This window comes from Podarcis liolepis (genome assembly GCF_965112155.1).
Source record: "Podarcis liolepis genome assembly, chromosome: 16".
In the NCBI taxonomy this organism is placed as follows: Eukaryota; Metazoa; Chordata; class Lepidosauria; order Squamata; family Lacertidae; genus Podarcis; species Podarcis liolepis.
This window is the reverse complement of record NC_139567.1, coordinates 22,529,050-22,546,352: the sequence shown is the minus strand read 5'-3', so window position 1 is coordinate 22,546,352 and position 17,303 is coordinate 22,529,050. Positions and strand designations below refer to the sequence as shown.

Here is a 17,303-nt window from a genome sequence, read left to right as displayed (position 1 = left end):
ACTTTTGCAAAGACAGCAGGAGATCCTATCATGGATTTCCAACTGTCATCTCTATCTTGGCCCTGAGAAGAGAGAAAAGGAGGGAAGTTTCCAGCTACATCAGGAGTCAATGGTGGTCGCTCCTTGCTGCCCTCCATGGGCAGCGAGGAGGTTCAGGGAGGGGGAAAGACAGGATTTATGAGGCAAAATCCTGGCAATGTTCCCCAGTGGGGTCTGGGGAGCCCACAACATCCTACTGTCCCATGGAAGCCTGTGTCTGCCAAATTAAAAGGCAGAGAACAGGATCCTGAACTAGATTGGTCTGATCCAGCAGGGCTGTTATCTTCTTAGATGCTGACCTTAAGATTGCAATTCATTCATTTCATGAATCTGGAAAATGTGCAGGCCCTTTCCATCAAATGTTCTCCTATGTGACTGATGTTGCTCAAGAATTCTAAGAACCAAAAAAATCAGTGCAGTTTCGAAATCAGGGGTTAAAATTCCCGAAATTTTGGCAGGTTCAGTCTGCCATCTTGATTCAGAATGGTGCCCCATTATATCCAAACACAGATGAAAACATGATCTTGGGAACCACAATGCCAAATTTGGTTACAATATCTTCAGAGGTGTCCAAATGCACAGCGAGCAAAACTTTCCAAAATACGTACTAGATTATTATAGTAACAGAATGATGCAATCAATGCCTATCTAATAATGGTGGTTATTATGCACCCTCCACATTCAGAGGTGGTGTGTCACTGCATAGCAGCAGCTGGGGAGCCACAACAGAAGAGGGCTGTTGGCTTCATGCACTGTTCATTGCCTTCCCAGCGGCATCTGGTTAGCCACCATGGGAAGCAAGATTAGGAACCAGATAGACTGTTGGTCTGACCCAGAAGGACTCTCATTGTCTTCTGGAAAGACACCCCAACAGCCCTTGTTCCTATGGCTTCTGGCAGAGCAAAATGCCGCTTCTCTCACTTCTGTAGTCTCAAGGCAACTAGCATTTTGAGCAGAGTTTTTGTCAGGCAGGTAGCTGGGGAAGAAAGCACATAAGCCATCCATAGCCTTTGGTAAGTAGAGCCCTGTAAGGTTCTGATGACAGCTCTTTCCCCCCATCAAAGCTCCAAGCTGCCTCCCAGCACAGCCCTCCACACACCATCCTGAGTAATGATTTGATAGCAAGAAGGGCTCCATGCACCCGCTTCTCCCAGCTAGGGTTGATACCAAGGAGAGATGACATGCTAAGTCCTCCATGCCCTCTAGACACCAAAGCACCATCTTCGATCTTCTGAGCCTGGAAGCAGTGCTGTGAACTGGCAGCCTTGAATATGCATGGATGGGGTGACTCAAAACAGGGCAGCTATTTTGCTTGAAATGAAGGTAAATTTGCTTTGTGCTCATGACACATTTATCATGATGGCTCCTTCTCCTTCCCCAAAGGGGAAAAAAGCAATTATCATTCACTTCTGAATATCTTTGTCATTGCTAATGGGGGTCGGGAAGAAAGAAGATATTTTGGCACAAGAGACAGCAAGGCAACCAAGCAAGTGCCTTATTGTTGGTCCAAAGAGAAGGGATTAGTGTTATATGCAAAAATACTAATATTTATGTGGCTGCAGAAAGATGGCAGCAAGCCTCAATCCACCTACATATACATTTCCTGCACCAGGGTTCAGAAAAGGATAAACTTGGCCCTGTTCAATTCCCAGATGCACCTTGCTGCAAACAGAGGGCCTATCTCGTGTGGCTGGACAATTTACTCCTAAATATACTCAACTAGTTTGGACTAAATAAAAATTGTGTTGGGACTTACTATGTTAATATATTAAATATCAAATCACTTAATGGTGTGGGCTGCTTTGGCCAACAGCACAGTGGAGGAAGATGAAAAGCCTTAAGCGCTGCTAATTTGCTTGCTGGCTGAAATCTGCATCAGCTTCAAGGTTCACTGAATTTTCTATCAAAGCTGATGAGCAGGAAACCCAGGCAACTTAGGGAGAGCCAGAGAGATAACCTGTTGGGGGCAAAACGGGGTCTGACCACCTCTGGAGAAGGCAGAAGTGGTGTTTTGTACCACAGCAGCCAGATAATTTGGCTCCTGGGAAGCAGACACCAGTTTCTCTTGTGGCAGGCTGGAATGGGTTTAGCCAAATAGTTCCTAATTACATCTACTTTAAAATAATGACAACATTGAAATTTCTCCCAGGGCTCACTCCAAAGGAGAAAAAGGAGGGATAATCAGCAGTGCTGTGGTCCATAAATTAAGATTGCTGTGAAGTTTTGACTCAAGGGTGGGGAAGAGAGGCTCTTTAACTCCTACAGAATTCACAGGTGCTTTTCTGCGCAGTACTGAAGCATCGCCAACACAACTGAAGCCTCCATTGGACATAATTTTTGTAGTGGGTTGTCACATCCTCCGGTCTGGCTTTGGCAAAACCCTTCAGCTCACTGTTCCTTGCTTTTTTTTTTTTTTTTTTTAAAAAAACATTTTAAGTACTGTTTACACCTGAACTTGCTAGTTTGTATTATATGGCTTTTTGACATCCAGTGCCCCTTTAAAATGTGTTTGGGGGCGTTATTGGGTTGTTTTTGATTTTATTTTGAATATGTATTTTGTGTTTTTATATTGTGATTTTATATTGTGAACCACCCTGAGAGCTGTGGGTATAGGGTGGTATACAAATTTAACAATAAAATAAAATAAATAATAATTAACAGACTGCACGTTTCAATGCTAGTCTGTTTTGTGTGTGCTGTCTCCAAATACAGAAGAAACAGTGAGTTAATTAAAAGGGTAGGTTGGAGCCTTGTCCCTCATATGCAGGTTTTCAATGAGTAGGTTCTTGGTTGGAAACCATTAAACCATTTGACACGCACACCCCCAGCAGATTTCTGGAGAGGTGTTCTGAACCAGATCATAGGGTGTTGGTTTGGACATGGTTCAAATTCTCTAGCTCTGCCACAGGTTCATTTGCTAGTCCATTATGTCTCCCCGAATTGTTTTAATCCTGTGGGGAAAAGGATGTTGGACTAAACTGGTGTGTTGCCTGGTTGGCACTGATCCATGACAAGGCCTTTTCAGTGGTGGCTCCCCAGCTGCAGAATGGCTGTCCCCATCATTATTAATTTCCAGGAGGAATTTTCAAACATCCCTGTTTGGTGGCTGAAGATCCATGGATTGTAGTATATTTTAAATTGGAATTGCTTTTAGAATGTTTTCATCTGCAACTGCTTTGAAATGTTTTCAATTGTAAATTGTTTTTAGAATTGTTTTTAAGCTGTCCTAGAATGTTTTTCTTTGCTTTTTGTTTTTAAATTTTATATCAGTTTGCTGCCCTGGGCTCCTTGAGGAGATAGGGTGGAATATAAATTCAATCAATCAATCATTAATATTATTTATAGCTTTGTTCAGTGGGGCCCTTCCTGTGTCCTTAATGTGCACTTAAAGCCAAACCCAACACATGACACTGCAGATGCACACAATTGGCTAGTCATGGCCTGGAGGGAGCGCACTATGTGCAGACTTGTCTGCAGCCACCCATATGTTTGTGCAAATAAGCAACTAGACGACATTTGCCAAATCCCTCCCAACCCAATAGCACATGCAGCAAAGCTGTCAAGAGACAGCTTCAGGACACCAGGCAGTGGCTTTCAGCACCATGGATAGCTCTCCCATCCACTCCACATTTAAGATGATGTGCTGAGAATAGCGCTGCCATGTATATTTGTTCATTTTATGTTCTGCTCCATAGTAAGACTGTCTTAATAGTCTTTAACAGATTTACAGACCTTCATGCTGTAGATGGGTTTTAAAGAAAGGGTTATTAGTTGGAGTCTTTATCATTTCTTCCTTGGACCCATTTATTCTGTTAAGGAAGAAATGATAAAGATTCCAATAACCCTTTCTTTAAAATCCATCTACAGCATGAAGGTCAGCAGGGAGCATATCATACACACCTTCTTGGGCAAGGAGGTCCACAACTGGAGTACCATCACCATGAAGGCTCTGTGTTTTTAGAGCCACCTGCCATGGTTTGGGGGTGTGGCGCATGCAAAATAGATTCCCTTGGGTGTTCCTAACATGGCAGAAGGAGAATAAAGTAAGACAAAGGCACTGGGTTCGTGCTGTGTGACTTCTCCGTGTTATTTTAGAAGAACTCAGCCGCAAATGTTGTTCCCTGCCTCAGTACCTCCTTCCTTCTCGCCTCACTATTCTCGCTCCTCTATTATTTATCAGCTAACTGCATTATTTAACTCACAGTAACACATAACTGCATGGCAGAGAGCTCGTGTTTGCTCAGCACTTTGAATATGTAAAGCATTATAAGGTTGTTATTAATAATTTGATAGGCTCTAAAGGCATCCGGGCTACCATTTGAACAGAGAATGATAGGCTGCACTGAGATGCTGCCAAGGAGGGAAAGCCAAACAGATGGGAAAGCAGCCAACAGAAAGTGGCTGAAAGGCATTCTTATGAACCATGCTGCCCCCTTGTCGAAAACCTCCCTTTAGCATTGGTGTGGCTTGGCTACTAAAAAGGATGCTAGCTAATGGACTGTCAAGGCAAAAGGCAACTTTTTCCACTTGGAATGCCAACTCACAGCTACAGCAGGAGGAGGCTGTGAATCGGGTTTGTCCAAAATGGGCAGCAAGGAACTATGAAAACAACAGATTTTGACTCTTGAGTTGTCTGACAAAGTTGCAAAGAGATTTCTGAAAGAAAGCACTCTTAAGGCTTCAAGGAATTATAGAACTGTAGAGTTGGAAAGGATCATGAGGGTCACCTAGTCCAACCCCCTGCAATGCCGGAATCATAGCTAAAGAATCTCCAACATGCGGTCATCCAACCTCTGTTTGAAAAGTGAAGGAGACTCTAACACCTTCCAAGGTAGCCCATTCCACTGTCAAACAGCTTTTAGCAGCAGAAAGTTCTTCCTAATGATGTGATATGGAATGTTATCTGTTAACTCTGTTCTATCCTGTTCCTAACCTTCACCTAGGATGCGGGTTCACTTTTCCAAAACCGACCAGTATGGTATAGAGGCGGTGCTGTGTTTGCAAGCTTCTCCTCATTCTGGGCCTTGCCCAGTGATTGACATTAGGAAGTTTCTGGCCTGTGTCAGGCCATTAGGAAGTTTCACAGGCCCTGTGTCAGGAGCTCGTCCTACACTTGAGTAGGGCCCTGGCAGAGACACATGCCCGACTGGCATGTTCCCTCCCTCCTGGTCGATCATTCGGGAGCTTCCTAAGCTTTCTTCAGCCTCAACATCACAGCAACCAATGCCAACCGACACTGGCACACTTAGGGATCCGCAGAGTCTGCATAGTTTGCGTGACAGACCTCAGCAACTCAGCATTTTTGCCAATCTACTTTATTTACATATAAACACACACGGAGCACTGCAACATGGCTCCCTCTCTCTCTAGCATCAGACAGCAAAGAGAAAAAGAACAAAGGACAATAGTCCCACTTCACAGAACACAGTAACACAAACATCCTGTCTTCATCACTTCCCACTCTATGGAGTCAAAACATATACCGTCATGTGACAGACAACAATCCCATGACTGCAATCATGGAGCAGGAATTCTAACACCCTGGCCCTCACTTCATGCATGCCAAAAGAGCCTGCTTATCGAGGTGGCAGTTCACAGCAGTTCTGAGAAAGGTCCTCTGTGCCTGTGGTCATGACCCATGGATTATGCCACCCACTCTTTCCACATTGGAGCAGCCACCATGGCTTCTGGGTGGTATCTTCCTCAAGCCCAGATAAAGACCATGGGCTGTTGGTGCTCCTCTGCCTATAAGAGTTGTGCCCACCCTGGAATGGCCCCAGTACTTATTGCCCCCTGCCATGGCCTGTTTAAATCCCAGCTGACTGTCTTCTGCTTATTGCAACTTTATCATGCCTTGGCCCCACCACCTGCGGCTGCACTGCGCCTGGACCCGAGAACACAGAGGATCGTGAATACGTTGCAATTTATGGCAAGCTGACAGGTATTGAGATTTCTTAGAGAGGGAATCTTAAGCTGCACAATCCTAGGTTGGGGTGGGAGGGAGTAAAAAGAGTTTTCCCTAGAACAAGCCACTTTGCCTACATTCTGCTTAAAAGATCACGGAAGCTGCCGACAACTTTGCGCAATGGAGCAAATTCTGTAATTCCCTCCCAAAAGCCACTCTCTGAAAAGCAGCGCTTGTTAAGCTGGAAGGATAAAGAGCTTCTTGAAGAAAAGGAAACAAAGATGGATCAGCACTGCAGGCAGTCATATGCTGCTAATTCCACACACACACACACACACACACACACACACACACACACACAGCTTTACCACCACCGGGAGCCTTTCCTAGGCTATCAGGTTTTACTCCAAGCAAAAGACAAGAGACAGACAGGCAGACGAACTGAGAAAATCTTGCCTTTGCTTTCTGACTCTGAGTTTCCTAAAAATGGTCAAACTTAACCCCGCTGACGAAGGAGACGCCCCTGCTCTAGGAATGTTCCTATGTGCCCATCTGGACAGCACTGCTGTGCTCCTAAAGATTAAGCACTGGAACTGCTACAATTCCAAAAACTGCTCTGTGCTTTCAGAGGGGCAAAATCTATCACAGCTCTAAGATAGGATCTTGCTGAGGATTCATGTGATCTGATCTTTATAAAGTCTCGTCTCATGTTCAGATAAGCAGTAAAGTCTATTGTTCCTCTAGACAATATACGTCTGCATTCGCAGGGCTATTTCTATCATTTTCATGACGTTCCCCTGTTAATTTCCACATTATATTTGAGATGGCACATGATGTTAAAGCCACTATAGTGGAATATAGCACGAGTTTAGTGCTCATCACACTGCTAATTGCAAACATGTTTTTGTTTTTTTCCTGGAAGCATATAACATGGAAATGAGCACTAAGCTTTCATTATATTCCACTACAATCCCAGAAGTTGCTTTTATGTCATGTGAAAGCTCAGATATAATGCAGAACTTAACAGCTAGGGAAACATCATGAAAGTGGAATAAACTGCCCTATGAATGCAGTCATAGTGGCCAAGAATGTGTGCTGAGAAGTACATAATTCAAAAGTGATGAACTCATTCCATAGCCACTTTTAATAGTCTTTTTACTTTTTAATTTGGTTGTGCATATATCCACCTAGTCTCCACTCCCCACCAAGACACCCTTTCCCCCCATGTTTTTTTTTACCTCACACAAAACCTAACTACTTCCACAAACATATCAAGTCCTTTGTTTATCTGTTTATTGCAAATGCATTTTACATTGCAATCCTAAACACGTTATCTTGGAAATAAACCCCATTAGAATCAGTGGGATTTGCTCCTGCATATATTAGTATAGGACTGTGGCCTTAATCTCCCAGTTTTCTCATTGTTCCAAATTGGTCCATAAGTTGCAGTGAAGTAATAATAAAAGGCAACATTGTAAAACAGCACAAACAACCCTATCAAGAGCATTGGGGCAAATTATCATCTGCTCAGGTGCAAATAATTCTTGTTGGAGTAAGTGAGTCTTAAACAGCTCTGCAAAAAGCCAGGTGGATGGTTCCTGGGAGGATATTCCAAAGTTGAATGATGCTACAGAAAAGTCCCTCATATCCCCTCCCATCCTTAGAAAACCCTGCCAGCAATGGCTTCACAACCACCTCTGTACATATTTAGCTTTCTTTAAGGGACAGGTGCGACTAACCTAAAACAAAAGAGCAGAGAATAATCCCATATTCATGGGCGTCATGACAGAAACAACACCAGGACTTTGAAGGACAAACCAACTTGAACCAAAGTGCTAATTGGAGTAGACATTTCCTTACCTGTCTGAAGCCATTCCTGGTATACTGAAGGATCTTCAGGGCATAGTTTGATCGTTGACCTTTGCTGTTGAATTCTATGTGGCCGGTGAGACCTTCCAATTCTACCTGTCCAAGAGAGGGTGAGTTGCAGCGCCAAATATGGACAATTTCTTTTTATCCTCAAGCACACTGCTCTGGAACATCCACCCTCTCATTTAAAGCCAGAAGGAGAACAAATATGTTTCATCTAACATCTCGGAACTGCAGCCATTCATAAGGCAAGTTTGGGGCTGTTTGGCAGAATGCTCTCTCACATTCCTGCACAGGAAAAGCCATTGTGTCAGGGAGAAAGGCTGGGAGCTTTTGGCGAGGACAAGCATCTGATCCCAAGAGGTCTTTCACTCCATCTGAACTGCTAAATTCTCTTTTCTCACCGCACCCTTCCTCCTGTGATTAGAGCTGGAAGTTGTGCTGCTGAAGGCGGGGAACTTAATTGTGTCACATTCCACTGTGTTGCTTGGGATTTAGGGGAAAGAAACGCTTACAGTGCATTATTAACAAAAATACACAAAGTACTGTCATGTTAAGGGATGGTAAACACAGCAAACCACATGCTGCTAATTGCTGCCCGTGCACTATGACACTGACAATAACCCTTTTCAGTTTTCCCACCTTGGAAAATCAGGTGGCATTTCTGCAGCTTCCACATTCAGGGCCGGTTTCCCCACAGTAGAATGCAAAACTCCAGGGTGAACTTGGGATGGCACAGGGCAAGTGACTTGTCTGTTATCACAGACGGGCCTTAGGTATGTAGACAGATGAAACCAATACTGCCAGTGTGGTGTAGTGGTTAGAGTGTCAGACTGGGACCCAGGAGACAAGGGTTCAAATTCCTACTCAACCATGAAGCTCACAGGGTGTGACCTTCGGCCAGTTACTGTCTCTCAGACTAGCCTACCTCACAGGGTTGTTGTGGGGATTAAATGAGGAGGAGGAGGAGGAGAACCACAGATGCAACCTTGAACTCTTTGGAGTAAAGGGTGGCATGAAAATGCAACACACAAATAATAAAATAAAACTCATCCAAGACCCAGGAAAGCTGGCACAGGACCTGCTTTCACCAACAGATATTGATTTAATAAAAGGTAATCATCATAGAATAAGGCCTATGTAACTGGTACTCTATCAAGCTGAACATATCCAGGCTTTCCTGCTCCCTTTGGGACTTCAGAAAGGAGCCTTTTAAGTGGTGGCTCCCTACTTGTGGAATGCTCTCCCCAGGGAGGCACACTTGGCACCATCATTGCTTATCTTTAGGCACCAGGATAAAACATTTCTTTTCCTCCAGCTCTTTGGCTTTTAATCTATGGCCTCCTTCAGTGGGAGGGATGTTAGAGCAATTCAGGACGACAAAATACGTAGTTTGGGTATTGCTCTGGAAAGACTCGAAGTATGTGATGAAAGCTACGTACTCCAAACAATCAAGCAGTAGCTTTATGAACACGAAAAACAGTGTTAGTCTCCTCACACTCCAAGACCCTGTTCTCCAGAGGCCCTAGGCATAACTACTTCAGACAGATGTTGTGCCAATTACCTAACAGACCTACTACTTCCTTCCCAACAAAGAGCTTTTATGCTCGCAAGACTAAATGCCTTCCCCATCAGCAGTGACCACAGGTAAAGGTAAAGCTAAAGGGACCCCTGACCATTAGGTCCAGTCATGACCGACTGGAGTTGCGGCGCTCATCTCGCTTTATTGGCTGAGGGAGTCAGCGTACAGCTTTTGGGTCATGTAAAAATACCTATTTTTCTCTTAAAAAAACCAAACCAACTCCAAACCAACAAATATTTTAAAATCAATACCCCCACCACCGTCTTGCTCAGCGTTAAACCCCCTGGCAACACTTCTCTCCCTCTTCCGTCCAAACCATTTATGTTCAATCCTTCCTCACCATTCTCAGATAGTTCATCAGGCTGGTGCCATGCTGCCAGATTTGGGCAGATCCACAGGACAGGGGCTTGACGCCGATCTCCTGGCTCCGGTTCAGCTCCTGAACGGCGCTCACGACAGCGTAGACAGCATCAAACAACAAGGCAGAAGACAGCTGAAGATATCGGGAAGAGAATTGGAATAGGCAAAGGAAGTGTAACCCAGGCCGGAAAATTGCAGAGTGCACAAGGCATCCCATTTATCATGTTTTTAATATATGTCCAGCTCAAATTACTTTATTATTATTTTTTAAATTAAAAACGCCCCTTATTCTAAAAAGCCAAGCAAAAAATAAATATATAGGATTCAAAATCTCATTACTAGCAAAATTGCCCTGGTCACCCAATGTAATGTGTTATTCATAAAATAGGGTGGAATAGAAAAATAACTAGATCTATCAACCAACCAAAGAGCATTTTAAACTGAGCCAACTGTCTGGGTTTTAGGAAATGTAAATTGATGCAGCAGCACCACACAGGTGCCCTTTTTAACAATTCAGAAGGAGGGAAACAGGGATGTATTTATTTGGCTATTTTTATTATTTTGCATGCTTTATTGTGACTCTGCTACTTTTGGGGAAGGGCAGAGTGCTCAGGTGGGCATCGAATTCCTCCCTCTGGCAGCCGTGAATTCTGTTTCTTTTCTTTTCAATTAAAAATAAAAAGCCAGAAGCGACAGCAAGAAAATCGACACCATTCCAATCCAATGAAGAAAAAAATGCAGATAATCTGACAGCTAGTTTCCTCTATAGACATACCTAAGTCATTTCTTCAGTGCATTTTATTTGTCTGCTTAGCCACATCAGAGATATCCTGAACTTTAACAAACCATTCGTATTTGCTGGGGCTTTTCTTCCCCCAGCATATTCTTCATTATCAGAGGCCTTGGCCTCGGATTCCTTCCCTGAGTGACGTCCAGCAGGTGCCCTTAAGAAGCAGGGTCTTTTAAGTTGTGGCACCAATCTTGTGGAATGCCATGGGGAAAGCTACCTGGTTCAAACATGCCAAGTTCTCTAGGGGGATAGTGGGAGGCCAATGTCATGGGATGAGTTGCAGTTTGATACTCATACTGCTGCTGCATTGTTTTTAACTGGGTGATTCTTTATTCCTGCTGCCAAATGCCATTCCTTTGTTGCTGTTATTATCTGTAATTTGATTTTACTGTTCTAAATTGATTTTTCTCTTCCCCTCCAGGCTTTTTAAATTCCATGCTTTTAGTTCTTAGAACTATTTTGTCTTCCCTGTGCTGATTTTTTTTAGTGCCGTTTACTGATTTGATACTGTCAAATGGGTTTATGCTGCTCTTTGTTAATTTTTGCACTGGCGTTGCTTTTATATATTTGATGGGTTTTTTAAAGGTTTTTTTTAGTACTGCTGATGTATTTTAGTGATTTCAATCCATGAACTGCCCAGAGGACACAGATGATTGGGCAACATAAAAATGCTTAAATAAAACAAAATAGATCTGTTTTGTGAATGAATTTAGCTGTCATTTGAAAAAAAGAAAGAAAACAAGGTAGAACATTTATACAATAAACAATTTACAGTAAAAACCGGAGGTTCATTTTCTGCAAGCAAAAGAAAGCAACAACTACATTTTAAGAGCCCCTTAAAAGCTTTCTTTCAAATAATTCAAATGTAAAATATTTGCGGGAGGCAGTGGAAGACAGGAGTGCCTGGCTTGCTCTGGTCCATGGGGTCATGAAGAGTTGGACATAACTAAACAACAACAAAAATATTTGCATCGGATTTTAGTGCTACACGATCTATTTGGGGGCGGGGGGAGATGGCTGGTGGAAAAATGATGGCTTTGCATGCAAAATGTCATAAATTCAATTCATGACATCACCCTTGTCTGAAACCCTGAAGAGATGCTACCAGCCAGTGTAGACAGTACTTGATTAGATGAATAAATCGTCTGGCTCAGTACAAAGCTTTTTTCTGTGTCCCTATGAAGTATGTAACTTCTGGTCAATAATGCTGAACACAAGGATAACTCTACTGCACATCATAAATAAATCTATCCACTCGTTATGACATTTTCAAAGTCTAAAAATGTACTCAAGATCTTATTTAACCCCGTAGGGGGTAATGTTTTGCAAAGTACACTGATCTGCACTGAGTCACTCTTAAAGAGAAAATAGCCTAATTGACATATGAATCTCTGCCCAGATCTTGTCCCATGAGCCATTTCCCGAGTCCTGGAGAAACTTATAAGAATGCATCTTTATCTGTAAACCAGAGATTATATTATATAGTTGTGACAATTGCCCTTTTCTCTTTGGCTCTTTTTGTCAATAACTCTTCACACTATGTTGATTTCTCAGCCGACTTATCAAGTCTTAATTCAGAATACTGGACTTGAAATTCTTCAACCCAAGCAGGCATCAAGTGCGATGAATTAACATTCATCTCTTCGTGAGTAATATATCTGTTATGCACCACTAAATCCTTAAATCGCAAAACATTATGTAAGACTCCCAAGGGAAAGTCTCCTAAAACATCTTGTAAATTAAATTTAGAGTCTACAGAAATGCACCCAGGCTCAGTTTATTTCTGTACTTAGCCCAGGATTTCAACAGTTACAGTGGTATTAACTTCTGCCCGTACAACCTTTAGCACTTATATTTAGCCATCTAAGATAAGGCCTTTCGAGGGATTGATAGGAATGCCTGTTCCAACTAGTGATGTGGCTGGGACTCATATTACCGGGCTTGGAAAATAATAGCTCTCTGGTGTGCATAGTGCTCACCTCAAATGCAAAGTGAGGATGGTGACATCCAAAGTCTCCTCTGAGCCAGAGAAGAATTCCCTCCTGGCTATGCTGTCCTCTTTGGGACACCCACTGATCCCCCAGCCTCCCACCACTTTACTTTCTAATTCAATGCTTTGGTGGTGGTGTAAAGGGTAGGAAATTGAGAGAAAGAGGCCTTCTCCCTGTACTGGGAGGTAAGGTAAAGGTAAAGGACCCCTGGACAGTTAAGTCCAGTCAAAGGTGACTATGGAGTTGTGACGCTCATCTCGCTTTAAGGCCGAGGGAGCCAGCGTTTGTCCACACATAGCTTTCCGGGTCATGTGGCCAGCATGGCTAAATTGCTTCTGGAGCAACGGAACACCGTGATGGAAGCCATTTACCTTCCTGCCGCAACCATACCTATTTATCTACTTGCACTGGTGTGCTGGTCCAGGGGGGAGGTTACCGTGGGGCGAGGTCCAGGACCTGAGTCGAGGGTCGGCAGACAGTCCTCCACAGGCGAAGCAGAGTCCACAGTGAGCAACCGGGCAAGGACAGGAACTCTGGGGGAACCGGACTGGGTGCTGGCCGAGAAAGCTCTTCAACGACGTTGCTCCCGCAACCTGGCCTTTATCTTCTCTGAGGCCAGGGGCGGCCCCGGCCCCCAGGAGACCCACCTCTCCTGGCCTTAAGACGAGGAGTGCTCACTCCTCCTGGGAGAAACCAGTTCCCTCCGCCTCTCTGCCCTGAGCCTCTGCAGTTCAGGAGAGGCTGAAGGGTTACTGGACCCAGGGGGAGACTCACCTGTAGGCACTGAGTCCTCAACCACCTCCAGAGCTAGAGTGGATTCACCTGGTGCCTGCTCCTGAGGATCCGGCACAGGTGCAGGCGCTTCAGAATCAAGGCCCTGCCCCAGTTCAGCCGGCCCTGGAGGCGGGGACTCCTGTGCAGGCTGGGATTCCTCCGGTTCAGCCTCTGAATCGGATTCCCAGGCCATCACAACTGGTGTGCTTTCAAACTGCTAGGTTAGCAGGAACTGAGACAGAGCAATGGGAGCTCACCCCATCACGGGGATTCAAGAGGCTCAGTGGTTTAGACTACAGCGCCACCCACACTCTCCTACGTATCCTACTTACCCACTTATCCTAGAGGATAAGTCTATAAATGGCTACTAGTCACAGTGGCTATGTTCTGCCTCGATGGTCGGAGGCAGTAATGCTTCTGCCTACTGGCTGTGGGAAACCACAGGAGAGGCAGAATGGTCTTGTGCTCAGGTCCTGCTTGGGGCATCTGGGTGGACGCTATGAGACGCTATGCTGGAATGGAAGGGACACCAGCCTGATCCAGACTATGATGCTCTGCACTGGCATGAGGTTAGTTGCAGCAGCCTCCTGCATAAATGTAGCCTTCCCAGGGGCTACTGACATTACAGATTCAGATTGCCCTTGAAATAAACCAAGTGATTGCCTATTGTTTGGGTTGTGATTAGCCAATAACCCTATGACCATTCCCCCCACAAGGATCTTATACTACAGATTGGGACGTTTACCTCAGTGGCAGACCAGCTGCTTCTTTTGCATGCAGAAGATCCTATGTAGAACATCTCTGGCTTCTCCAGGTAGGGCTGGGAAAGATCCTTGTTTGAAGCCCTGTAGATCGTCTGCTACCAGTCAGTGTAGGCAATATGGAGCTAGATGGACAACTGTTGTATAAGGCAGTCTCCCTATAGTCAATGAACTTTTACCCAGAGTAGACCCACTGAAATCAATGACCATAAGTACCTTAGGCCCATTAATTTCCATGGGCCTACTCCAGGGGTTGGCAAGGTTTACGTCGCCTGGGCTGGTTCACTCCAGCGGAGATCCCTCTGTGGGCCGGATCGAGCACCCGTGATTTCCGGCGTCTGTGTCTACGCAGACACGATTTCTGGCGCCGCGGAAGCGAGTCCCTGCACCACACCGGTTTAGTGTAGCGCACGGGGACTTGCTGAGTGGGCGGCTTGTGGGCTGGTTAAACGACACCCGTGGGCCGCTTGTGGTGCATGGGCCTTAGCTTGCTGACCCCTGGCCTTCTCTGAGTAAAGGTTAGTTGACCAGAGCTCCTCTATTCCTAATCCCGGTCTCGCTAAACTCTCTAGGTCCCTTCCTGCACGCAGGACTTTCATATCTGACAATACTGCTTTGGCAAAGGAGTACCCAATCTGTGTTGACAGCCCAGCTTAGACTCATTTGCTTCTAATCACTTCTATTTATTCCTCTAGACTCAGGTGGTACTTATTTTTTTTCCCCCAACCCCAATCCCATTGGTTTCATTTCATTTTTCATCAAGTTATTAACTGGTCATTTTCTCTCTCCTCCTCACTGCTATGACTAAGATTTCACCTTTAATTATCATCACTTCCTGCATTTTCTCATTGTTGTCGGTTCCTTATTATTATCAAAGCTCGGTTTCTCCTAACTAACCTCTCTCCTCAGAGCGTCTCTCCTCAATTACCATTGTGGGGGGTCGGCGAGGTGTCTTCACTTCAGAAATCCCTTGCGTCACCTCACCTTCTCTGGCATGTGAGCAAAATTCTATCTGAGAATACCTACTGCTTGTGTCATTTCTCTCCTCTAGCTATTCTGCACAAACAACTCTGGATGTAATTAATTCCCAAAATGGACAGTGCCTTCCTTTGAGCTTCTGCAGGAGGCATGCACCTTCCAGATCCCTCCTGAAGCTCAATCTTTGCTATGGGGAAGACTTCTATTGCTTAAGGAATGTTCTTTGGTGTCTTCATATAAATAAGTATTACTATGGATAAGAAGAAATGTACTTTGCACATGCTTAGAGGCACTCTGCACTACAGGTTGCAGGAAGAGGGGAAATACATAATGGGGAAACATATTCCAAGGCACAACACTAATTCAGGGTTGTAAATTATGGAGGGCAGGGCCTGCAGGAGCTCTCCTACCCAATCCCAGGAAAACTATCCCTTTCCTACACTTTCAGGTTTCTTTTTTTTTTTAAAGCTTCTCTGCTTTTGACTTACAGAGCTACAGTGGTACCTCGGGTTACATACGCTTCAGGTTACATACGCTTCAGGTTACAGACTCGGCTAACCCAGAAATAGTGCTTCAGGTTAAGAACTTTGCTTCAGGATGAGAACAGAAATCGTGCTCTGGCGGCACGGCAGCAGCGGGAGGCCCCATTAGCTAAAGTGGTGCTTCAGGTTAAGAACAGTTTCAGGTTAAGTACGGACCTCCGGAACAAATTAAATACTTAACCCGAGGTACCACTGTATAAGAAAAACTGTGAAGGCAATATTTTACTCGGCTACTTAGCAAGAAAAAACATGCCCTATCTTCCAGGATGTAGTGTCAATAAAGGAAGACACCTTCCAAGCCCTTGGCTCCTAATTTTTAAACATAAACACATGAAACAACCTATATTTAGGACTTTGCTATCTGATACTTTTTTATTATCTCCCCTCTACCCTTGCATCCCTAGTTTCTCCACTACCAAGATGTCTTGTTAATGGCCTGCACTAACGATGCTCCTTTCTCAAAAAGAGGCTCATAGGCCCATAAGAGATCAAATTGAAGGTGGACACGATCTCCTCTTGCATCCCAACAGCTGAGTCTTTACACTAATGGGGAACCTTTAGCCCTCCAGAGGTTACTCTCATCTGTCCTAGCAAGCATGGCCAAAGGCCAAGGATGTTGGGAGTTGTAGTGTAACAACATCTCGAGGGCCAAGGACTCACCACAACTGATTTATACTATTTTCTTTCTCCTAGAAATTAGTGCCAATTCCCCGTGCCTCTGATCATCTATCAGCACAAAAATTGGGGCATACTTTGGGTCCCTGGTTTGTCAACACCTTCCTATTCCACTTCTGTGATGTTCCCACCCCAAGGCTCGATTTCTGGAAGCTTTCAAAGCAACACTTGCTGTCAAACATTTTGTAAACTTTGCCTCAGGTGAACTCCATTGCCACGCTCACAATTATGTCTTGAGGGGAAACGACATACATTTGCTGGTTTGCATGGCATGGTGGGAAGATTTGTGCTTTTGCAAAGTTTGGGGTTTTTCTGAAGGTCGCTAAGGGAAAGGGGTCTCAGAAAACACAAATGTTGTTAAGCCCTTGATCCTTGATCAATGGATGCACACCATTCTCTAGTTTTCTGTTCTCTTGATTTTGAGATTTTTCTGCAAACCCTCCTGGATTTTTAACCTCACGCGAGATCCTCAAGGTTTGGCAGAATAACAGCATTAATGTGAAAGAGTCCAAGATCTAGCTTGCCAGTAATAGGTCAAAAACATCCAATATATTTGGGTGTGCTTTCCATTTGTTACCTCCATGTCAGAAATCCAGCTTGTCATCTTTAATTGTCTTTGGTCCGTTTTTCATCTCCTTTTCCCTTCCTCTGCGCAGTTAACGATCTCTTATTAGCTACCACAAATGATGCTTGTAGATCTTAATGAAGCATATGACACTATTGATTGGGATATTCGACTTTGTAAGCCTACAAACATTTGCTTCAATTCCAGGAGTGGGTTTTTATGTTTGCCAGTGTCTCTTTTTATTTTATTTTATCAGACAGGATGATCAAGGACAGTTTTCTATGAAGCTGTATAATGGCTGTACACATGCAATCTGGAGAGGGTGGCGCTGAACATTTTTCAATGTGGTGGCATGCCACCATCTATGGCAGGGTTGGGGAATATCAAGCCTGGAGGCCAACTGTGGCCCTCTGGGCATCTCTGCCTGGCCCTTAGGACTCTACCCAGCCCACACCCTTCACTGGTCCTGCTC

The 17,303-nt window shown here is 44.4% G+C and overlaps 1 protein-coding gene across 4 annotated transcripts in view; it reads right to left on the bottom strand.

Moving 5' to 3' along the window:
* GRIK4 (glutamate ionotropic receptor kainate type subunit 4) overlaps positions 1-17,303 on the bottom strand; it is a 462,633-nt gene that overhangs the window by 74,083 nt on the left and 371,247 nt on the right. For all 4 annotated transcript variants that reach the window (XM_083480954.1, XM_083480952.1, XM_083480955.1 and 1 more), the window contains exons 9-10: positions 9,736-9,888; positions 7,805-7,909 (exon numbers count right to left, since the gene is read on the bottom strand). In XM_083480954.1, coding sequence (XP_083337080.1) covers positions 7,805-7,909; positions 9,736-9,888 — 258 coding nt within the window. The remainder of the gene's footprint in view (positions 1-7,804; positions 7,910-9,735; positions 9,889-17,303) is intronic.